The following is a 25,826-nucleotide window of genomic DNA, read 5'->3' as shown; positions in this document are numbered from 1 at the left end:
TTGCCTGTTTTTTTTTTTTTCTTTTCTCTTTTACTTCTGACTCCTTTGTATTCTTCCAATCACCTTTTTACATGTGGATTTAACTGCATCAATTAGAATTTTAAGCCTCTGCCATTTATGTTCTTTTACATTAATAATAATGTTACTTTATATATTCATTTTGACCTTAATAATGTGTCAGGGAGTTTATAAGCTTTTCTCACTTAATTCTACACTAACTCCATAGGTCCTGTGTATATCACCTTTTTAAAAAATAGGAATAAATAAGAAAAAACAAAAACTCATGCACAGATAAAAATATGGTGGCTACCAGAAGGAAAGGGAAGTGGGGAGTAGTATAGGGGATCAAATATATGGTGATGGATGAATATTTAACTTTGGGTGGTAAACACAATGCAATATACAGATGATGTGTCATAGAATTGTACACTTGAAACTTATAGAATTTTATTAACCAATGTCACCCCAATAAATTTAATAATAAAAAGTAAAGAAAAAAAAAAGAATAGAAAATTGAACAAGTTATGTGACTTTCCCAAGGTCACACAGTTAGTACAATGTAGTTAAGATCCGAACCCTGGTCTATATAACGATACAGCCTGGGTCTTGAGCTGTGAAAGCACTGACTCTCTAATTATAGAAACGACATTTCTTATTTGCACTGGGAAAGCACTAATTACACACCCTTCTTTCCCTGACTTTTCACCAACCACTTCAGTGTGTTGCCAGGTACATACACCTCGTTCCTGCCTCTGAGCTTTTACACTTGCAGTTCCCTTAACCCTGTGCCCTTCCTCAGTTCGTTGTCTTGCTTCTTCCTTCATTTTCTGCTGATGGTCACTTCCCTGATCACCTACCTAAAATAGTGCTCATCTTTATCTCAATTATTTTCTTTATACTGGAGGACAGTTATTCAGGCTACAGCCTGCTTTCGCTGGGATCCAAGCCCTGCCCACTGTCACAAGGTATGAAACCTGGGCAAGTACTATAGCGTCATGTGAAATGTGTTGTCTCTGGCTACTCAAACTGTGGCCCATTGAAGCATTAGCATCACCCAGAAGCATGTTAGAAATGTACAATCTCAATGCCTTTTGGGAACTACCAACTCAGAATTTGCATTTAATAAGAACTCCAGGTGATATACACTGTAACATTTGAGAACTACCTTAGAACACTACCTCGAATATAGTAAACATGATGTAATTATTGACTATTATATTACCTTATTTTGTTCTTCTTCTTAGCACCCATTTATCTGAGTTATATTCTATTGGATGGCCACAAACCAACCAAATGTAGATAATATTATTTTATTTTTTAATAGATTAAACCATCTTAATTGTGCATGTTATTTAATGAAAATCAGCAACACCAATTCATCACAATATTCATATAGAGGGACCAGTGGAAACCACAGCCTGCTGAACTATTCGTAGCTGATGGAGGATAACATATTGAATGCATCATGTAATGTCACTAAACATATCACTTATTATTATATTAGCCTGTGCTCCAGAGTTTATGACCATTTTATATGCTACTCATTTATTGCTTTAGTGACTATCTTCCTCACTAGAATAGAAATTCCATAAAAACAGTCTTATATATCATTGTATTTCCAATACCTAAAAAAGTTTCCTCAATAAATATGTTTGAATGAATAAATGAAATTAGAGTCCATTCCTGAAACTTGAACGGTGACAGTTGGCTCATCAGTTACTCCCATCACTGGCTAAAACAGAGGAAATTTCGATATTTCATTCCCTCTTCAGAGACAATAAATATAGGGGTAGTCCTGATGCTCCTGATAACGTCATATTTTATCTTCCAAGGGTCTGACATTCTTTTACTTAACTATAGCCCTTAGCTTTTGCATGCACTGATTTAAAATTATACCATGTACAGACATTCAAGAATTTTTTTCAACATGGCTTGTTTAATGAATCAAGGTACTTTACAATGCTGCACCAGTGGGAGGGAGAATATTTCCACATGTATATTAGGAAGAGCTGCACACATTTTGGTTTCAATTAAGTAGTGAGTTAGAATCTCCGTAAAAGCTCCATTTGAGTCACTTTAGGGAATCAACTGTTATGCAAGATCAGAATGTGTTCTTTATAATACTAAAGCAGAAGTAATGAGCTGGAGATTCAGGAGATTTCAGAGGTGGCTAACTTTCAGATTAGACACTGATAGAATCTAGTTTTAAGCCAAGGGAAAAAAAATAGATATTTGGAGGATCTAAATATTAATAAAAGTATACATATGACTTTTTAATAATTTTTGTTTGTTTATTTGTTTCATTGTTAATTTTCACCTGAAGACACTCCTTTTCATTGATTTTTTTAGAGATAATGGAAAGGAGGGAAGGTGTGAAAGAGAGAGGAAGAGAGAGGGGGAGAGAGAGAGAGAGAGAGAGAGAGAGAGAAAGAGAGTAACATTGATATGAGAGACACATTAATTGGTTGCCTCCCAAATGCCCTGACTGGGGCCAGGGAATGAACCTGCAACCCAGGTACATGCCTTTGTGGGAGTTGAACCCACAACACTTTGGTGTGCAGGCTGACACTCTACCACTGAGCAACACCGACTATGACAACATATGACTTTTTTGTGTGTTTGTTTCATGGCACTTTATTTATTCATTGAAAAAAAATTATGGTAGACACTGTTGTAGGCCAAGGGAATAGAGTAGATAAGAAGATGCACTTCTCATGGCTTATCTGGAAGAGGGAGAAAATAAATGAGAGAATAAATGTATATTTTTAAGCAATGATGAGTGATATGAAAGTAAATAAAGAGAGGGAAGTAATAGAGAATGATGTAGGATATAAAATTCCCAAGATAGAAAGCTTCGAGTGGTTAAGGAACAAAAAGGAGGCCCATGTATACAGAATTATTCTCCAAAAGTATGCCATAGGGATAATTGAGTGATTCTGTTTGAATACTAAAGTTGATTATAGTTCTACTTTTAACTGCTAATTGGATCTTAATTCATTCCAGAGCTCAATAAATTAAACACCTTTTGTATGTGTCAAGTGTGTGTGCAAGAGAGGGATGATGCATGTTTGGGTTGGATTAAAAGCCAGCAAAAGCTGTCTTTCAGTCAATCCTTTATCTAGCAACTCACTATTTATTTTCTTTGCAATCCTTCCTTTAGGATAAAGGTAATAAGGACATGCTCCTTTGTTTAATTGAATTGCTCACTTTCTCTTTGCCCATTGGTACAAAGTCCCTCTGCCTTCTCTCCATTGCTGGAAATGCCTTTCTAAACTGATGGCTTCTAGAAGGTTGCATTCAAAGCCTTCTATGATCTGCCTCCAAATACTGTTTCCAGAACCATCGTCTCCTACAGACTTTTATGTAGCCTATGACTGAGTTTTACTGCTGCTCTCTCTGACATTTCCTAAGATCATCTTACACTTTCAGAGCCCTGTGTTTGGGTCCAAGCTGCTCCATCATTTCTATCAACTTCTCTCAATTTCTGCTATGATGACATCATTTCTGTGATTCTTCTAGCCCCCATTAATCATAGCAGTACATGTAGTGAAAGGTTAACAAGCCTGAATTTCTAGGAGACTGTACATTTTATGAGGTCAGGAGTCATTCCTGTGCAACCTCAGTCACCCTGGTTACATCACATGGTAGATGTCTGACAGACTTTAAATACAACCCTAGCCCATTTTCCCAGCCTTATACTACACTATTTTTCAATACAAAACCGATTCTCTAGTTTATATGAGCCATTCACAAATCCCAGAACTGTAATTTTAATCCAGGACTCCACTATTTCAGTTATCCACTAACTTTCAAGACAAAAAAAACCAAAAAAACTCCTTGGCTTAGTCTCAGAATGAAATTCTCTTTCAACTCAAGGTCTGGCTCTATCTTTGCTGACTTTCTATCCCCTCACTGGTTCACATGCAGTTTTCATTCCAACCCTATCCAACCACTGAATTTTCCCAAAATGTTTTATCTTTTTTTTCCCCTGAGCTTTGGCATTGTTTCCCCCTATTTCTGGAATGTTCTTTGCCTTCTATTTTGATTAGCTAGTGCCTACCCTTCAGGACTTAACACGCATGTCAGGTCCTCTGTGAAGCCCATCCTAACCCAGGGTGATGGAGATGTCCTTCCTTTGCTTGCCTCCACAATTACTCTAGTGTATAGAATGGTTTACTTGTGTGTGCCTCCCAATAAATACAAGTCACCTAAAGTCATCAGAAATGGTTTTTATTCTAAGTATCAATGGTTCTTAAACCGAAGACTGCATCTGAATAACTGGGGGGATTTTAAGACACCAGTTGCTGGGTCCTACTCGCAGTTTCTCAGTTGATAGTTTTGAGTGGGGCCTGAGAGTCTGCATTTGAACGAGGTTCTAACTGATGCTAATGCTGCCATTCTGAGGATCATACAAGGAGGACCAGTGCTTGGCATTAACAATTTCTGTGTTCAGCACATCTCCTGAATTTAGCAGGAGCTTGATAAATGTTTTTAATAATAAAAATTACACGCTTACCTTTTTAAAAATAAACAAAAAAACACATTTGAGTTGGATCTCACTTACTAGTATTTTACCTTCTTAGCGGCATAGACACAAGGAAGTTATTTATTTTTAAAAATCAGTTCATTATTCCATCAAATGGATACAATATATAGGTTGTTCTCACATCTGTGTGCACATCTAATTAAGCCAGGGGAAGTTTTGGAATATGGACCCTGGGCCACATCCTAGACCAGCCAACTCAGTCTGAGTGAGAGTCCATGAAACTGGTCTGTTTCACAAACTCTTCAGGTCATTCCTTTCTAGCCAGTCTAGCGCCAACCTTGGGAATCACCTCTAATCAGCCTTGGCAAACAGCCTTAAACAAGCTGTGCCATTCCACGTTAATTGCATCAGTTTTTCTAATTACTCCAGTAAGTTTTGAACAAGCCTTTACCTAAGCATGGCATATGAAATGAAAATATGTAAAGGACCACTTAGAACTACAGAACTGACTATATAAGCTCCAGACATTTCGGGGCATGGGGGGAGGGGGCACAAAAATTATGGTTCCTAGTTTTAAACATCACTAAAAGGAAGGAATAGCTAAAAGCACCATTTACTGTGCCACTATAACTCTTCCTGAAATACTTCCTAGATGCTTATTATACTTTCCACACAGGTAATTTTAATTTCTAAAACTGTTGCCATAAAATGAAGGGGTGCACCTCCGGGTTAGTCACACCACCGGTGTGTGACAGAGCGGGATGAATCATGCCAGGGCCTCCGACATGAGGACGGCCCAGCATCCTGCCTCGCAAGACGGTGCTTTTTCTTTAATACTGCCAGCACGTCAGTAGACTACAAATTGGTTCAGATTAGATACATCAGTTAAGGAAAAGTGAGCCTCTTCAATCTTCTATCAAGATGACAAGGTTAAGTCCCAGGAGAGAGATTGGGGGGAAAAAAAACCTTTAAAAATTTAATTTGTCCTCCGCTTAATCCAAAGTAGAATGGACAGAAATGAGTAGATAAAAAAAATCCAGATTCACTTTGTTCAATTAGCATTCCACATATATGTCAGGGCACGTTTAGTTATAGTTGAAGGTGAGATTGTATGTTAGATTGTGGTCTGTCTTTTCATATCTGCAGGGGGTCAAGTAGTTTGAAAACAGCAAAGGTTAAGTTTGTTACTGTTGTTGATTTTTAAATACCAAATACAGGTTTGTGCCATTCTATGTACTAAATTTACTCTTGGGAAAAGTGATCAATTTGCCATGGTAAGTAGTAAGAGAGAGAATGAGATAGGAGAGAGAGAGAGAGAGAGAGAGAGAGAGAGAGAGAGAGAGAGAGAGAGAGAGAGAGAGAGAGAGAGAGAGATTTTCATAGAACACATTGCAAAAAGAAAGGGACTCAAAATTTCCCAAAGTTCTGGTCTCTCTCTCAGCGAGCTGGTATGTGTCCAAATTCCATGAGAAAAAACTTGCACTTCTGTGATTTATGGCAATCAGATATCTAAACCATGGTGTATGGCTTAGGTTGGGTAGATTATAAAATCGTGCTATTAGTACTTGAAGGTCCCGAGACTTGCTATAGTGTTGGGGGACTGATGCTTAGAGACTGTAACAGACTTGCCCATGCCTGTACTTCCAGTTGGTGGCACAGTTGGCATTAAGACCAGTGACAAGCTCCTTCCACTGTATTGCTCTACTTTAAAAAATCTTCAATCATTTAAATTACCTACGTTTTATGGACAGTGATTGATGATTTAAAAAGGAGAAAGATCATCATTCTCTGTTCTGCTCCTTTCAGAGTTATCATTCCTAATCTCTATAAATGCATATCAACTCGGCCAGCCATGGTCACCTCCACCCCACCCCAAGGCCTCACAGACAGATGAAAGAGCCCTCAGACTCACCTCCAGAGCAGTCATGTTTTGCTGGTTTGCTGCAGCTAAGCGATTAGCTTCTCTGGTTTTATCCGTGGCTTCTCTCAACAGGTCCCAAGCATCATCAAGCTTGTTTTTGTGATCTGTCAATTTCTCCCCGAGATCCTTCTCCATTTTTTCGTTCTTCCCCCGGGGCTCTCCGAACACCTTCTGCACCTTCTTCAGCAGACCTTCTGCAGCTCTGCAAGCACGCCCCACCCAACAACAGACAATGAGCCCTGCCACCTCCTCAGGGTTTATGGGTATTAGATTCTATTACAAAGAGATGCTACCATTAAAAGAATGGAAACATCTTACTAATAAAAGGGTAATAGGCTAATTAGACTGGACATCTTCCGGACAAAGCCACAGTAGCGGGGTTCGAGGCAGAAGTGGTTAGGGGCAATCAGGCCAGCAGGGGAGAGCAGTTAGGGGTGATCAGGCTGGCAGGTGAGAGCAGTTAGGAGCATCAGGCAGGCAGAGGTGGTTAGGGGTGATTAGGCAGGCAGGGGAGCATTTAGGGGCAATCAGGCCAGCAGAGGAACAGTTAGTAGCAATCAGGCAGACAGGCAGAGTGGTTAGGGGTGGTCAGGCAGGCAGGCAGGTGAGCGGTTAGGAACCAGTGGTCCTGGATTGCGAGAGGGATCCCAGATTGGAGAGGGCTCAGGCTTGGCTGAGGGACACCCCCACCCCCACCCCCCCAGCCCGGCACATGAATTTCATACACCAGGCCTCTAGTAAGACAATATTTAAAGAAGACTGACTATATGCTCAACCAAGCTGAAAACTGATATCTGACAAGTGACACAACCATTTACATTTAAAATTAAACTCCAAAACCCCCACACATTTGTAATTTGTTAGTAAATTACAATTGGAAAGTAAAATTTCAATTGGAAAGGATCTCCTCATAATTTGACTGATAAAATAAGTTTTGTGATTTATTTCACATACAAAAAAAATAAACACTACCTGATTCAACATAATGAGGCATTTTCTCTGTTACTTTGAATATAAGGTATGACTATACTGTTATGTTTGATTAGAAACTGTGGACAGAACTCTCTGTATAAAGTATGAAGTCATGATTTTTATCTACTTTTGTTTTTCTTCTAAGTAACCTGGGAGTCTCCTGGGTTTAACGCTATCATTTTCCTAAAGTGGCAATATCAGCCCTTAAGAAAGGCTAAGTCCTTGAAAAACAGTATTTCTAAAACTAATAGGCATCACAATCCCCTGAAGTGTCTGTCAAAACATTGCTGGGCTCTATCCCCAAAGTTTCTGATTCAGTAGTTTTGGGGTGAGGTTTGATCATTTGATTTTTAACAAGTTCTCAGATGTTGTTAATGTTGCTAGTTTAGTATAGTATTACTAATCCCATCATTTTGACGTTAGCTATGAACGTAAAAATGTACTTTTTTATTGAGTGTGTGGTGATATGAGTTAATTAGCATCAATAAAACACTAATACTATTATTTCCAACCTCAGGTTCCCAACCCTGATTTCAAAGTATTAAGCATTTATTGTTTAATGACTCTTATTTAGCATTTGTGAGATGACAAAACCTATAGGATGGCCTATAAAATTCATACCTTTATTGATTCAAAGGTTATTTCATCAAAATAAAAAACTATTGATAGTTTAAAAGTTCCAAATAAATGCAATTAATAAAACAAGCTCATATGCCTAACTATAGAAGGGACAGCACCAGAAATGATCAATTACTTGATTGTTTATATGTAGGGTAAAACATATTTTCAATCCATTTTAGAGCAAGATAAATTATAACTAAGTAAATAAAAACTAAAAGCAAGCAAAGTATCTTATATTCATATATGTGATGAAAAATTTATAAAACGGTAAACAATTTGGAAAGCTCAGTTTATGAAATGAAGACCTAATAGACAATCTACTCACACCAACTCATCTTCAGCAACTTCTTTCTGTGTATCTAGATTTTTCCTCCTCAATTCTCTCATCATCTGATCAATCTCTTTCTGAAGCCCTTGCATATTTCTCTCAAAGGCCTTGTCTTGAATTCCTAGAGTTTCATTTACTTCTTTAGCTTTTTCATTTACAGCTGCAGGGGGTAAAACAAATTTTGCAAATTAGTAAACAAAACTGCCACTTGCAAAAATGCCACTCAACATCTGCTCTTCCCCACCATCTCCATCTCCGAATGAAACGTGGTCTGCCATGGGTTCCTGCTGGGAAACTGAGGCAGTTAATACAGCAATCCTTAACAAACAGGGGAATGTGACGCATTTCTCCATACTATGCTTCTTTTGGGGGGCATGGTAATTAAAGCAGTGTTTGTTTTTATTTTTTACCGCAAAAGGAAGAAATACAGGAAAAAAAGAAGTGGCTTAAATCCTTTTCAGGATAAAGGGTAAAAAAATGAGACATGTAGCATAACACTTGGAAGCTGAAAACATAAGGTCTATATAGCTGGTAAGACACAACCATATTCAGTCTATCTTAAAATACTGAGTACAGAAATACTATCGGTGATGAGATATCTAAACACAAAACTGCCTTTGTACTTTACTATAGTTATGTTCATGCTTTTAAAGGGTGAGGAAAGGAGCCCTGGTCTAGGGACAAGCATTATAGATTCTCCAAGATACCTTCCAGCAAGAACACCCATCGTAAGAGTCTGTGTTTATTATGCATTAAATGGGGTTTCATATTGTGCTCTTCGGAAATTTAGGATTCTCCGTGTGCGTCAGCTATTACAAATGATGTCTGTTCTGCCAAGACTTTCTTTTATAGGTTGGTATTCTGGGGGAAATTTCATTTGAAAAACGAATTCTATGTCAAATAAAAATTTGAAAAACTGGTGAATCGAAACTTTCTTGCAGTTCTACCATTAGTTTTAGACCAACTTTCCCTGAAGTGTGTTCTATGGAACATTAATTTAACAAGTTGAAAGATTTTTTTTAAAACCCCTTTATCCGTCAGACTCTTCTATAATATTACCTACGAAAATCCCTAGAATGAGGCTCTGGGTTGGCCAGAGGCATTTTCTACCATTCAAGGCTGTATCCTAAGACTTCTTTAAGACATAAAGAGTCCTGAAATTCATTTCTGGTCCTAGAGAAACTCTTCTGATTGACATTGGTAAGAGCTGTTCCAAGGATGATATAGGCAGAGCTCTTGAAACAGGTGCACCTCAGCAGACCAAGTAGAGCAGCTATGGTGAGTGTCACATGGTGGGTAGGTACAATGGCTCCGAAATGTGATCCCCAAATGAGCAGCATCAGCATCATCTAGAAACGTATTAGAAATGCAGGCCCCACCACCAGCTCACTGAGTTAACAATTCCAGGGTTGGGGACCAGCAGTCAGTGTTTCCCCAAATCCTCCAGGAGCTTTGGTTTCATGCTAGAGAGTTTAACAATCACTGGGCTAGTAGAAGGAATTAAGTTGCTACCTTTGATTCCAAATGCATCTTTCTAATTCTTTTTTTATGATACATATCTTTGGTTAGAAAGTTGCTGTGGTCAGCCCCTCATTCCTGAAATAGCCACAGTTTAATTTGCAGAACAATTTGAATCAGGAGTTTTAAAGAACAAATATGGCCATTCCTAGCCCTCTGGTAGACATTATTGCTTAGGTGCTGTATTTCTAGAAGGTAGTGAGGGTGGCTCTTTCTTGGTCCTGATTCACACTCATACTTGACATAAGCCAAAGAACCATCTCAAGAGTCCACTCCTATCGTTAGTAATATATTACCGAGGCTGTGTCATGTTTGACCATAACCATGACTGACTGATTTGAAAGCTCTTTGGTCCAGCAGACTATGTGGGAACAGTGCTAGAATGCTAGTAATTAAATCTAAGAAGGCCTCTACGTCTTAGACTTCAAGAAAAACAATAGTAGATTTGGCTGTTCTTATAATGGACCAAAAAGGCATACCAGGATATTTAGTGCAGAGGAGTCTAAATCTAACGCTAAGCATCTTAGTAGCCAAGGCATAGCAGAAGACAGAAATGAGGTAGTTAAGAGTTATACAGTATATGCAATATACAAATAAAATAATTCCTCAGGACAAGCAAAGCTACTTTTCACAATGAACCTGAAAAGAAAGCATTCTCTGATGGGTACATTTATCACAAATGACACATACTACTGTGATCTGAGAAACAGAAAAGAGAGGTGTCTAGCATTTATTAAGTCCCATTATATGTCAGGACATAACACTAATGGGTTTATATATGTTCACTCATTAATTCTAATAGTGTGTGGAATAAAATATAGTTCATTCATGATCTAATCAGAAGTCATAGCTTAGCACACTTTAAAAATTATACTGAGTTAGGAATGCCTTAGATTAATAGAGATTGATTATCTGTGAAGAGGCCATGTCTTATGGTAGAAGATAGGATGAGTAAGGTATTCCATCTAAAAATGAAGCTGAAAAAGATAAGGCCAGGCCGAAGCATTCACTTCTCCCACAGCCATTTGCTGCCACTAAAAAACCCTAAGAGTACTGATGATTATTCCAATTATTATCTTCGTAAGAGAACAAAAGGGTGTGGATATGTTGTATCACCCACTTACAACTTTTGATAAGTTTCCTTTTCTTTTTTTAAAAAAACCCCCTAAACTATCAAGTACATATATACATCTCAGTCAGGATTCAGTTTAACTCTAGGATATTCAAATTTAAGTTTTCATGAAATGTTAACAGTTGGATCAATTCTGCCAAAGTTCTTTTATGAAGGGCTATGGTCATGGTTTTTGTAACCATTGATATTAGTAGCTGCTGGAAGAAGAGAGCAGTGTTCACATATTCCTCAAGTACAGGCTCACGGCTATCCCACACGGCACTTCATGTGAATTAGAAAAGGGGGCCCCAGTTAGACAGCCACAACCAGACTGCCTGACTGATGCCCAATTTAGGGCATGGGAGACACCTTTGATGACACTGAGCCCTTTTCCCCATGGATAGCTTGTGGATGGTGAGCAAAGCCTGGGGTAAATATCATTTTCACTCCGCCCCCTGCTGGTGGCCTTTATGTGGTGCACAAACGGGGAGGTTGGGGGAACAAGGTGAGAAGTAATCAGTACTGATACATGCATTAACGTTCATTCTTAGGCACCAATGTTTGATTGAAATGATAAAAGTCGGTTCCCAGGACAGGCTCCTGGGTGTTGAGTGTTTGAGATTGAGGCAGAAGGAAAAGGAAAGTTCGTGGAGTATTGACGAGTGCCTTCAGAGACCCAGGCACAGTGAATAGCTGTATCTGCACTGGGATATACTATATATATTTCATTGCGGGAGGTAGATACTTCAAGTAGCATTAATGAAAAATGGAACCAGGAAAAGCACAACAACTTCATCAGGCAGAGGATTAACCACAGGAGTTAACTGAGATTTTTCCAGTTGAGCAATTTCATTTTCAGACCCTGACATGTTTTGCCTCAGATTAAGCCTCAGATTAAGCCTCAGATTAAGATGCTGTTGCTTCTAGCAGTGGGGAATCGTTGGGAGTTTCTGTCTCGTGTGGGCCAGTGATTCCCAAGTATGACCTGCCAGGATCTGCCTTGAAGGCTTATCTCATGGGCTGCCTGCCTTCATGGCTGTCTTACAAAGAAAACTACCTAAAATGCAGAGCACTGTAGAGCAATAAAAACGTTTCCTAAAAGCAAAACCACAAAAATAATCCAAGCCCTTTTCTACTTTCTAAACATAAGTGCTTATTTAGTGTATATTGATAGATATTTCAGAACTAGTGGTCTTTTTAGTTTTTTACTAGTTGTTTTCTTTAAGATTGTCTCAATCCGGGCTTTTGCCCAAAGCACTTTGATTCTCCATCATATTGGCAGATGCCAAGAACTCCTAGAGAGAGAACTGTGGGCTAAATGCACTGCGGTTCCGGGGAAGGCAGCACCTCTGAGGCCCCAGCAACAGATGTTCATTAAAACCACACCAAGTGTTTTTAAAGGCATTCTGAGAAATTTAAGTGCTGCTTTAATGTTCCGAGCAGATTGACAAAATTAGCTTAAAAATTAAGCATCTTTTAACTAGATTTGAATACAAACAACAGCAAAGCATAATTTGCCCATTAGTTATGTAATCATCATGGCCACTCCTTAAAATGTGAAGCATTCCTAAAGGAGTACCTTCAATTTACTTCTATCTGCACTCATAAAGACTAATTTACGGGCTGTTGTCACTATTTAACACTCAGAAGATAATGCCCTTGAATAACTTGACCGACATACTTTTTAAAATCCAACTCTCAAATTTAGAAGCGACATCTCTTGCTAGAGAAATTTCAGTCCTGTATAATCCCTCTTTCTGTTTTTTTGTTGGGAGAAATCATGATTCCATTGTGGCCTTTGTCATACCTTCTGCATCCCGGACAAGTCCCTTAATGAAATCTCCTAAGGAATTCGCTCTTCTGCTGGTCCTCTCAGCATCCTGTCCAGTTTGCTCGCCATCTGCTGTCACTTTGGTAGCCTAATGATCCAAATTCGGGAAAAGCATAATTAATAGAGATGATGAAGCTACTGTTAGATAAACTCCTTCTGGCTACGTTTTCTCTCAGATATTACTTTGAGCCAAAGGCAATCAATGAATTATTGATCAGATGTACTGGAAGTGACGCCCTGTGCTCAAATATACAATTAAACTTTATTACTTCTTCCATTAAATGGGAATCAGAGAGCTGTATTTGGTCTTTTTAAAACCCTTGTTACAGGCAATGGCACAGAAGAAGCGATCAAGCACAATTATTTTTGAAATATTTTTAAGATATTGTTGCCAAAAGTCTTTAATGAATTCCTCAGTCTCTATATGTTTCAGTTTTATCCATATTTTATTTACTGAAAAAGTGTGGAGTGTAGCAATAACGGAGGCCCAGGCAGTCTGTCTCAATCAGCTTGATCCTATTGATTCGGTTTAAATCAATACGTTAATTAAAGAAACAAAGTGGGGGAAATGCTTAGCTACTAAGTATAAATGCTTGTTTGATAACACTCTAAAGATGCCAGTAAAACATTAAAGCAGAGTAAATGCTAACTTTTCCCATATGTCATCACCAAAAAAGATGGGTGTTAATCACAGAACCATACATTACTGTCAACAAAATAAAACAGAACCCCAAAACAGCCTCACCTCCCAAAGAGAATCCGCATACAGTTTCACCTTATTCACACTTAAAGATACTATTTAGACACAATGGAATCAATTTCATGTATTCATAGTTAAGATATACCATGTTTAGCCAAATAAAAATGGCATGTGTTACATTAAAAGTTTCTTAAAAGATACTACAAGATTTAGAGGAACTTAAAATAGGTTTACAGTTTATTTTTTATGTGTATGCACATGGTAATAAATAGGACTTCTTTTTAAATAAAGAGATTGAAATAATCTAACTATAGTTAATGAATCAAAGAATCACAAACTGCCTCAAAATAATCTGAATAAGGTCCCAGTTGGCAGAGTTATATTAATGCTCTAAAATCTTGTACCAGAGTGCTTGCATTCTAGATGCTCAAAGAATCCACATTTTTAAAAATATTAAAGTGGATTTTAAATAGAACTAAATGTCTGGCCAGCACAGAACATGGTTAGAGAAGCTACAGAAATTGTTTGCATTTTGTGATTTCCCAGGGACAGTAAGAGGTTTAATTTATGAAAGTTCTCAAAGTTTTGAAAAAATTGCCCTAGCTGTTTTGGCTCAGTGGGTAGAGCATTGGCTGGAGAACTGAGGGATACCGGGTTTAATTCCTGTCAAGGGCACATACCTCAGTTGCAGGCTGGATTCCCAGCCCTGGTTGGGGCATGTGCATGAGGCAACCAATCGATATGTCTCTCTCACATCAATGTTTTTTTCTCTCTCTCCCCCTCCCTTCTACTCTCTCTAAAAATCAACTGAAAAATATCCTCAGGTGAGGATTAACAAAAACAAACAAACAAACAACCCCCTACACACACACCCACACCCACACCCACACACACACACACACACACACACACACCCACAGATAAAGTGTACTTTAGTAAATTTAAAAAAAAGTTTTGCAAAAATGATAGCATATAAAGTCCAACTATTATCATCTTTTTAACCAAGGATAAGAATCCATTGGGAGCTTTGGAAATTCCTCTTTACAGTTTGCAGTATATATACCCAATGATTTGGAGGGTGTTGGTCAATGTATTAGAATGCTCTGGATTAACTCCTAAAACATTAATAATGAAATTATTTTAGCTTTTAGATTCAAGGCTCAGATGGGTCAAAAAACTTCTTACACACTCACACCACACATACATACACAGGTATAATTTTTTAAATGTTTTTGAATTACGAAGGCCAACAGCATAAGATGTTGGTCGTCTAAACTGCTTTAGATGTTTCTCTAGTCTGGACTTGGCTGTACTTTATGATATCACTCCTATTTTCACATGTCATAGAACATTATAACATGGGAGTTGACCTACATTATGGTCATCTTATAATATCTCATAAGAATTAATGTATCACCAACACTAGAATCTCTTACTATAGATAAAATGTAATTTGAACTTTAATTTTTTTCTTTATCAACATCTTACCTATATTACCAAAATATCATAATTTACATAAATATTTGTACATTTGAGTTTAACAATTCTTAATTGTTCAAAGAATCAAATTTTTTGAAAATACATGTGTATCGATACACTGTCCATTTTAAGTTCTGGATAATCAAGATAGTATTCATTGCCTTGACTTCTCCTTACCTAATTAGTTTATACAGTAAGGTGTAAGCATCATCATTAATAAACTCTGATATTAAAATAATAATTCCACATGGCACGTGCTCAGAAACAAGTTAAAAGAGTTATGAATAAGACCCTATGCAATCAACTCCCCGGCTTCCTGTAGTAATGAAATGTGTCAAAGTCCTCCCTTCTTAGGGCTGTGTTGTATCCTGTTGTCTTTGCCTGGAAGGAGCTTTTCCTCTCTGCTTTCAGTGACTGGATCCCTGTCGTCCATTGGTTCGGTTTAATAAGTATCTCTTCTTGGTGTGGCCGTTTCCAGGGCACCTATCTAGATTTCTGTACTTCCTGCAGCAAAACATGTCCTTCATAGCACTGCACTGTAGAATTACTTATTTATGTGTTGGCTTACCCATTTATTGGCTACCTCTCTGACTATACAGTAAGCTCTAAGAGGGCAAGAACTTGGTTTATTTTGCTCATCACTTATATCTAGTTCCTAGTATGATGCCTACCTTATACAAATATTGAGTGAATGTTGTTAAGTATATTGACTAAAGTTACTTTCTTAACGAATCTTGCCAACCTTATTACCATCCTTATTGCCTACCTTTCTATGAACATTCCTGTAAAGAGCTTTTGTTCATCCTGTGGCTGCTTAACTCCTCTCCAATTATCCCAAATAAATCCAGCCTTCGAGATTCAGTTCCAACATCACCTGCTCTGTGAAGCCATCCCTGACTATTTTGCCCACGCTCCTCTTTCTTAGATGTTCAAACACAATGATCATTACCACCATTCATGACTATTTTGAGTAATTATTTTGTTAGGTATTTTTCCATATCTATCTAACCTTCATCTTTGGGGGCTGGGGCTATGACTTACCTCTCTTTGTTCCTCGGAGTGCCAGGCGTAGTGTCTGGCAAATTATAGCAGGTCAATGATGTTGTGTGCTTGGCCGATATAATGATAATCAAATCAACTATCCCTTTGATATTCTAAAGCCTGTTGATGGAAAATAAAATCTCTCTCCATATGCCTTTTCAATACCATTCAAACTGGCCATATGCCTGGTGCTATGCTTGCCAGTGAATGTGGATGGCTGGGCAGTGTTCTGGGCGCTTTTCAGAGCCTCAGAAAAAGCTGCTGCTAAAGAGCTGTCGCTCAGTGCTTAAGAGGAGAGCCAGGCCCGAGAGCCTTCAGTTTCCAACACACTGCCTTCTAGTCACTGGCTTCATGGCAATTCAAAACGAGCCTGTGATTACACACTGGGTACCCTGCTGGTGGGTGTGGATGGGGGCAGGGGTTAGGGGGGGCAGGACTGATCAGGGCCAGCACAGTGCTCACTGAGAAAGAAGGCGACCTTCCCTCTGCATAGACAAGAAGAGCTGCCTCTTCTGGATGCTGTCTAAAAGGGGGTGTGTGTGTGGGGGCGGTATGAGGTTCCTGTACCAAAAGGCATTGACTTATGGTATTAACACTCTAAACGGGTGATCCAGTCATGCTCAGCTATACCCCAGATTGACATGTGTGTTCAGACGGGCTTACAGTACTCCCAAGTGTCTCATTTACTTTTCCTGACTTTAGGGATACATAGAAGAAGGCATGATCCCTGGTTAAAATAAAGATATGAGAGGTTAAGTGACTTATCTAAACTTACACACAGGGAATGGAGGACAAAACACACATTTTTCTGACAGAATTTCCCCTTAAATATTCTGTCCATATCAAACATCCAGGAACATTAGGAAAACACAGAAAAAGTGGAACATTCTGGGTGGGAAGAGAGACATTGCTCTAATGCAGTGGTTCTCAACCTGTGGGTCGCAACCATCGAAAAACACATATAGCATATCAGATATTTACATTATGATTCATAATAGTAGCAAAATTACAGTTATGAAGCAGCAACAAAAATAATTTTATGGTTGGGGATCATCACAACATGAGGAACTGTATTAAAGGGTCGTGGCATTAGGAAGGTTGAGAACCACTGTAATGTATGCACAACTTTATGTGCATAAAGCTTTAGGTTTAAGTAAATTAACATTTAAAAATCCATATCAGAACAGCATGTAGATATATATTTTAAGTATCATGTCTCATTACACAGTAATTTAGTTGAAGAGTCACCCTTGTCAAAACCACCCATGAGAGACTCCATAAGGAAAGCCTATGACAAATGCACTGACAAATGAAGAGTGCTGATAGATAGTGGGATCACTGTAAAAACGTGAAATCCACAAAAGTCAGTTTCACCCAGGAAAGGCTATTGATAATGTTACAGATGAATGTTAAATAGTACATGATAGGAGCTATCTGTCTGGTACAGTTTGGCTCTTCTTGTGTTTTATTAAATTACCATCTCCATCCCTTAATCATCTTTCCTCTTATTCACTATTATCTTGTCCTTTGAGTATTTGACAAATGTCTTATCATTTATCTTAATATGCTGTACAATCTTCCTTTCATTCTTTAGCTTTGATTTTCTTATTTTCACAACCTCTTACTTCTGTCCTATAATCTTTCTAGTGTTCTGTTGTAAATGATGCCTTATGCAGTACTTTGTACATATCTGTCTTCCTTTTGATTACCTTTTCTTCTTTACATTCAAGCTTACTCAAATAGGTATGTTTTTCTTTTATTTTTTTTTCTGGAGTATTTCTCTCTAGGCAGCATGCATTACCATTAGGCGCATATTCATTTGCTGCTGAACAATGTAGCTGTTACTTTCTTGCTTTAGCTTGAGTAGTTCTCACTGTGCCTCTTGAAATCTGCACATCATTTTCTTGGTTGGATATTACTAGCGTCCCTCATTTTCTGCCTTCTTTATGTTAAAACTAGAATCTAATGGGGAAAATCTAACTACTGAATGGACAACATTGCTTAGATGCCATCCATTTTTGCATTTACAGGCTTATGTGGATTTCCCACTAAAATTAAATTTCAGATCTAATCATTTCTGTGCTATTCTCAAGGGTCATCTTCAAAAACTACCAGTTCAGTGTATGTCAGTGAAGTACTCCTCAGGCATGCTGCTAGGATAGACACACAAGGAAAGAGACAGGGAGCAACCAACTGACCCTGTGGAATGATAATAAGTCAGTTCCATGTGGAATTTCCCTCTAAATATTGCAGGTGTCAATTTTGAAAGTTCCGAATCAAACAAGTATGATTTATTGTATATCCCCCCCCTCTCTCTTTTAAAATATAATAGCAGAAATTATAAAAAAGTTTCTTGGCAACTTAAACCTTTTAAAACTATAAACAAGGTACTGTAAACATATATCATTGATATTTAAATCATTTAAAAACTCACTTAATCATTTTAGAAATGTACATTTAAATCTTCATTTACATTTGCTTTTAAATTGTACATAAGTAGTAAAAGACAAAGTAAATAAAGCTAAACTTTGATATTTTACATAATCAGTCTAACACATAAATAACATTCTCCTCTTGTAGAATAAACATTTAAAAAATGTTTGTTAAAGAAAAAAAATCCAATTCAATAGAATTGTAAATATATTCCCAATTTCAGTATACTTTAGAGAAATTTAAAATCAGTACTTATTTTTGGGTTTCTCTACCTTTCATCTGGTTGTTTGAATGTTATTATTTAAATTATTCAAATTAGTTAATTACTTAATTTAACAAATATTAACTGAACACCTACTATGTGAATGGTATTGGTGATACTGTGGTGAGAAAAGATACATTTCCTGTCCATTTGGAGCAAATGGTCTGATGGGGCAGAAAGGTATTTGTCAAATGATCATGAAAATAAATTTAAAAATATAAACTGAAGAGAAAACACAGTTGTAGAAGGCAATTATAGAAAAAAATCTCATCAGACCTAGAACGTTACAGAGGGCTCGCATAGGGCAGGCTTCCATGAGCTAAGGCTTGAAAAGTGAAATTGAATTAACAGAAGCAGACAAGATGTAGGAGGAGGTAGTTTACTTCAAGGCTAAAGAAAATATGTGTGGAAAGGCTCTGTGGTGGGATGAAGTAACTGAAGATTAGTAAGGCTGTGCTATGAAGCGCACTGTCAAGAGAATGAGAAAGCAAGATACAGACTGGGGGAAGATATTTGCAAAAGACATGCCCGATAAAATATCCAATATGTATAATGAACTCTTAAAACTTAATAAGAAAACAAACAACCTAAGTAAAAAATGAGGAAAAAAAACTTGTCTTTGTTCCTTTGAGTTATTGTAACAAAATGCCATTATAATGAGCAGAAATTTATTTCTCACAGTTCTGGAGATTGGGAAGTGCAGGATCAATTCCCCAGAAGACTCAGTGTCTGATGAGAGCCTGCTTTCTGGCTCATAGACAGTATCTATGTACTGTGTCCTCACAAGGCAAGGAGGGGTCAATAATTTCTCTGGAGTCCCTTTTGTAAAGGCACTAATTCCATTCATGCGGGCTTCAACCTCATGACCTAATCACCTCCCAAAGACCTCACCTTCTAATATCATCACCTTGGGGGTTTTGAGGGGACACAAGCATTCATTTATAGCAAGACCTGAACAGACATCTCATCAAAGAAGACATAGATGATAAATAAGTATATTTTAAACATTCTCAATATTACATTTCATTAGGAAATTGTAAATTAAAACAATGATGAGATACTACTATGCACCTATTAGAATGGCCAAAATTCAAAACACTGACAACACCAAATGTTGGTGAGGATGTGGAGCAATAGGTACTCTTATTTATTGCTGGTGGGAATGCAAAATGGTACAGCCACTTTGGAAAATAGTTTGGTGATGTCTTACAAAACTAAACATACTCTTACCATATGATCTAGCTATTGTGCTCCTTGGTATTTATACAGATTAATTGAAAACTTTTGTACTTGGATATTTATAGTGGCTTTATTGCCAAAACTTGGGAACAACCAAAATGTCTTTCAGTAGGTATATAGGTAAATAAACTGTGGTACAGTCAGACAATGGAAAATATTATTCATTTCTACAAAAAAAAAAGAACTAGAAACCTGATAACATTGTAATTATCTAATCCTATCTAATAAAAGAGAAACATGGTAATTAGCGTATGACCGCTACCCTTCCCATTGGCTAATCAGGGTGATATGCAAATTAACTGCCAGCCAAGACTGTGGCTGGCAGCCAGGCAGCTAACATGAGGCTTGCTTGCTTCAGTGGTGGAGGACTCCAATGTTCCCCACCTGCTTGCTGGCCTCTGAGCCTGCAGTTTGAAACATTGTAACAGATATAGAAGCTAAACAAAACCCCAGAAACCTGCTTTCAGCGAGCTGGGATCTCAGAGCTGGAGTTATACATTGTTTCGATTATAGAAACGAAACAAACCAGATACCTGCTTTCAGCAGCAGAGGCCTCAGAGCTGGAGCCTCAGAGCTAAAGCTCGCCCAGAATAAAAAAAAAAAGAAAAACAGGAGTGGTTGGGAGCTTCAGTCCCAGCCTGAAAACAGCCCTCAGCCCCTCACCCAGACTGGCCAGGCACCCCAGTGGGGACCCCCACCCTGAAGGGTGTGTGACCAGCTGCAAACAGCCATCATCCCCTCACCCAGGCTGGCCAGGCACCCCAGTGGGGACCCCCACCCTGATCCAGGACACCCTTCAGGGCAAACCAGCTGGCCCCCACACATGCACCAGGCCTCTATCCTATATAGTAAAAGGGTAATATGCCTCCCAGCACCAGGATCAGCGTGACAGGGGGCAGCGCCCAAACCTCCTGATCGCCCTGCAGCTCTGTGTGTGACAGGGGGTGGGGCCACAACCTCCCTATCTGCCCTGCTCTGTTCATGACAGGGGAAGGCGCCCCAACCCCCTGATCAGCCCTGCTCTGTGCCTGATAGGGGGATGCTCCCTAACTCCCTGATCGCCCTGCCGCTCTGTGTGTGACAGGGTGTGGCTCCCCAACCCCCTCCCCCCCCCCCCCCACACACACACACCTCACGGGCCCTGCTCTGTGTGTGGCGGGGTAGAGCCATAACCTCTCCATCGGCCCTGCCCTGAGTGTGACAGGGTGCAGCACCCCAACCCCCTGATCGGCCCTGCTCTGTGGGTGATAGAGGGTGGTGCCCCAACCGCCCCCCACAGGCACTGCTCTGTGTGTGACGGGGTAGAGCCATAACCTCCCCATCGGCCCTGCCCTGAGTGTGACAGGGTGCAGCACCCCAACCCCCTGATCCACCCTGCTCTGTGTGTGACAGGGGCCGGTGCCCCAACTCCCCTATCGGCCCTACTCTGTGAGTGAGTGACAGGGGGGAGCTGCCCAACCCCCTGATCGGCCCTGCTCTGTGCGTGACAGGGGGCTCCCCAACCCCCTGATGGGCCCTGCTCTGTGCGTGACAGGGGAGAGCTCCCCAACCCCCTGATGGGCCCTGCTCTGTGAGTGACAGGGGGCTGCGCCCCAACCCCCTGATTGGTCCTGCTCTGTGGGTGACAGGGTAAGGAGCCCATGGACCCTGCCTTGAGTGTGACAGGGGGCGGTGCCCCAACCCCCCAATCAGCCCTACCCTGAGCGTGACTGAGGGTGGCATCGCAACCTCCCGATACGCCCTGCTCTGTGCATGACAGGGGCGGCGCCCCAACTCCCCAGTCGGCCCTGCTCTGAGCCCGACCAGGGGCTGCACCTAGGGATTGAGCCTGCCCTCTGCCACCTGGGAGCAGGCCTAAGCCAGCAGGTCGTTATCTCCCGATGGGTCCCAGACTGTGAGAGGGCACAGGCCGGGCTGAGGGACCCCCCCTACCCCCCGAGTGCACAAACTTTTGTGCACGGGGCCTCTAGTTATTAATAATAGGAAAGGAGCAAAGGAGAAAGCCAGACATTATAGGCATGGCCATCTTGGCAGCTTCACCAGGAAGCTACTCCCCAGGGAACCATTGGTCCATTCTCTGCAGTATACTGGGGGAAGGGACCAGAAAAAAGGGAAGGTAAGGGGCATGCACAGTGAAGTTGGGGTGACTTAGGGAAGGTGCTTGCTGCCGATCAAAGTGGGAATAAAGATAATGGGGTAGGGGTCAGCCCACTAAAAGCCCATAAAGATTTGGGGATACATAATCCCCAGAGAAGTCGGTTCTCTTGGTTCTCTGGTTCTTTTGGCTCTGCTCCTGCCTATGTTCCTTCCATAGACATGTGGCCCTGAGGACCCCACATGCAATGGGCTGATGGACTGCAGTGGGGAACACAAGCTAAGCCAGCCTGATGCTGGATTAGACTGTGCAGACACGGAATGGAAACTGAACGGCACCTTCAATCCTAGCTCTACTGAAGACACAGCTACGCTTCTATGATGGGGCGAAGGGAAATAGGAGCTTGGAAACTCAGGTTTAATTCCATGCAAATAAAAACCACTCATTTGCCGAAACCGGTTTGGCTCAGTGGATAGAGCGTCAGCCCGCGGACTGAAGGGTCCTAGGTTCGATTCCGGTCAAGGGCATGTACCTGGGTTGCAGGCACATCCCCAGTGGGAGATGTGCAGGAGGCAGCTGATCGATGTTTCTCTCTCATCGATGTTTCTAACTTTCTATCTCTCTCCCTTCCTCTCTGTGAAAAATCAATAAAATATATTTAAAAAAAAAAAAAAACCACTCATTCTCCCAGGTGAGTCTCAGAAAATTCTTTCTCTCGTGATATCACAAAAAGCCCACTCACACCAGCAACCAGTGTGTACAAGGAGAGATCCCTACCAATTTCAGAGACATGAAAAAACATGAAAGAACCTTAAATGTAATATTACTAAGAGAAAGAAGCCAATCCTAAAAGGCTACAAACTGTATAACTTCCATTATACTGAAGTCAAGGCTAAACTATAGAGACAGGAAAAAGGTCAGTGGTTGCCAGGGGTTAGGGAGGAGGGAAGAATGAACAGGTGGAGAATCGAGGTTTTTGAGGTCAATGAAACTACTCTACCAGTATGATACTGTAATGGTGGAGACATGTTATTAAACCTTTTCAAAACCCCTAGAATGTACAGCACCAAGAGCAAACACTAAAGTAAACTATGGACTTTGAGTTGATGATGATTTGTTAACATAGGTTCATCTGTTGTAACAATTGTGTGACTCTGGTGAGGGATGTTGGTAAGGGGGAGGCTATGCTGGTGTAGGGGCGGGGGCATATGGGAACTTTTGGTAATTTACAATCAATTTTGCCTTGAATCTTAAACTTCTCTATAATATAATGTCTATCTTAAAAATGTAGAATGGGAGAGTCTGCTGGAAAAATGCAAGGATGAAAGTTAAGACATAATGAAGATCTGATTCTCCTAGAGCAGTGGTTCTCAACCTTCCTCATGCCGCGACCCTTTAATACAGTTCCTCATGTTGTGGTGACTCCCAACCATAAAATTATTTTCGTTGCTACTTCATAACTGTAATTTTGCTACTGTTATGAATCATAATGTAAATATCTGATATGCAGGATGTATTTTCATTGTTACAAATTGAACATAATTAAAGCATAGTGATTAATCAAAAAAGCAATATGTAATTATATATGTGTTTTCCGATGGTCTTAGGCGACCCCTGTGAAAGGGTCGTTTGACCCCCAAAGGGGTCGCGACCCACAGGTTGAGAACCGCTGAATGTTTCTTGTGTCTGTATGCTGAGATAATTAGAGTGAATCAGCTCAATGAGGACAATGAGGTGTCAGTTTTGCTTATACCTCTATCCCCAGCATCTGTCATACTGTCTTAGTGTCTAGAACATGGTAGACTCTCAATAAGTATTCATTCAATGAATGAATAAAATGCCACCTGTTCCATGGAATTTTCCCTAATTACCTTTATCAAGATTAAGTTATTTCTTATGTATGTATTTCTCAGGTACATCTCTTTATTTTATTTCAAGTTTTATTGTATATTTACTTGCAGTTGTTCCACACATCTAAATGCTTTCATACACAACACACACATACAACACGGCAAGCTCCTTGAAGAAAGAGGCTGAGCCTCATTTGTATCTTTCATCTGCCAACACCTAGCTTGGCTTTGCATGTGGTGAATATTCATACTGTATGTGCTTGTTGAATCGAGTTTACACTGCTCATGATCTGTTTAAAATTTATTTAGTTGTGTTCACATAGCAAATACAAAATCATCAAATATTAAATTAATATGAGATAAATATACTCATCACCCTAATTAATGTCTAACTACATTTGGCAAGAAACTCTCTTTTGTATTTGCACATTCCACATTGCTGATATGAGATTATGAAAAAGCATTTCGTATGCTATTTGTAACATCCGGGCCCTGGTTTAGCATATTTTGTTTAGAAGATTTTTTGTTTAGAAGCCCATTTGATTTCTCTGTGGAAATTTTTCTAAACTGCATCAGGTGAGGCGGAAACAGTACTGGGCCAGTGGGAAGCTGGGTACTGGGCCTACTTAGGTCCCTGTCATACCGTTGTGAAATGAGACTATTGCAACTAACCTTCTTATGAGTAATTGGAGAGGAGAAAAGGGCAGGACAAATATTGTAGGCATGCCATTATGCGGCGCTGACAGGAAGCTGCAGTTTAACACTCCCCAGGAAGCCACCAGTCCACTCCCCACAGAGAGGAGAATACACACAAGCACAGTAAAGTCTGGGTGAATAGGAAAGGTACTTGTCTGTTAGTCACACCTGGGAACAGATCATTGGCCAGAGTAGGCATGGCCACTGCAAACATGGGAAGATTTGAGGTATTTAATCCCCTGAACAAAGAAGCTCTAACTCTCTTGCCCTCTTGGCTCCTGGCTTTCTTGTTGTAGGGGGCACTCTCTTGGCTCTGCTGCATTCACCCACATGGCTCAGAGACATGTGGATGCCACACAATGGACTGATAGACTGCAACTAGCCTAATGCTAAACTGAACCCAACTCCACCATGGAAAGAACACTTTGGACACTGGCTTTGCTCCTAGCTCTGCTGAATCCCCAGCTACACATCTTCCAGGACTGGGTTAAGGGAAATGGGACTTTGGGAACCCAGGGATATAATTCCATGTAAATAAAAATCACTCATCCTCCTATGCAAGTCTTGGAAAATCCTTTTTCTAGAGATACTAGAGGACCGATGCAGGAAATTCTGCAAGGGGCTCTGCCCCTGGCTGCCGCGGGGGCCTCTGCCTAGGACTCTGCCTCGCCCCCATCCTCCGGGGCTTGGTCCAGAAAAACATCCAGTCTAATTAGCATATTACGCTTTTATTATTATAGAGGATTGTAAGGACCCCACCCTTAGCACCCAGTGGGGAAGAGGACATCCACTTCCACTGATAACACCTGGGTTTAGAGAACTGTATGCATGACCATTAATAATTCACTTCCCTGTATGGCCTGAGGTATATCTTCTTTAAAAAAATGGACTAAATAATCTGTAAAAACCTTCTTGCACCAATATCCTTTGTCATTTAACGTTCATAGGTAATCAAACTGGATCCCTAAATTACAGGCCAGTTTTCCTGTTCATGCATTTTTCTGGCCACAAGATGGCGAACTTTATGTTGTTTTACTCATTCTCTACCAGCAAAAAGAACTTTAGCCCTCTCGCAGTTTTGAGTCTGATAAAAGCAACATGGACTTTACATTCTGATTCTAAAAGATGTCTTAAATGCTTTGAATTTTCACAATAAAGAAGATTTTCCTTTTGTGTGGGAATACTGATATAGACTGCATTTCTATACAAATGCAAAAATCCCATGAGGAGATCAAAGAGGCTA

At 39.9% G+C, this 25,826-nt stretch overlaps 1 protein-coding gene across 7 annotated transcripts in view; it reads right to left on the bottom strand.

Annotated features, from left to right (window-relative positions):
• LAMA2 (laminin subunit alpha 2) overlaps positions 1–25,826 on the bottom strand; it is a 480,022-nt gene that overhangs the window by 95,278 nt on the left and 358,918 nt on the right. For all 7 annotated transcript variants that reach the window (XM_036316421.1, XM_036316415.1, XM_036316414.1 and 4 more), the window contains 3 exons: positions 12,765–12,876; positions 8,326–8,488; positions 6,399–6,609 (listed from right to left, as the gene is read on the bottom strand). In XM_036316421.1, the coding sequence (XP_036172314.1) occupies positions 6,399–6,609; positions 8,326–8,488; positions 12,765–12,876 (486 nt within the window). The remainder of the gene's footprint in view (positions 1–6,398; positions 6,610–8,325; positions 8,489–12,764; positions 12,877–25,826) is intronic.

Source organism: Myotis myotis, unplaced genomic scaffold (genome assembly GCF_014108235.1).
Source record: "Myotis myotis isolate mMyoMyo1 unplaced genomic scaffold, mMyoMyo1.p scaffold_m19_p_7, whole genome shotgun sequence".
Classification (NCBI taxonomy): Eukaryota; Metazoa; Chordata; class Mammalia; order Chiroptera; family Vespertilionidae; genus Myotis; species Myotis myotis.
This window is presented reverse-complemented; position numbering and strand designations above follow the sequence as displayed.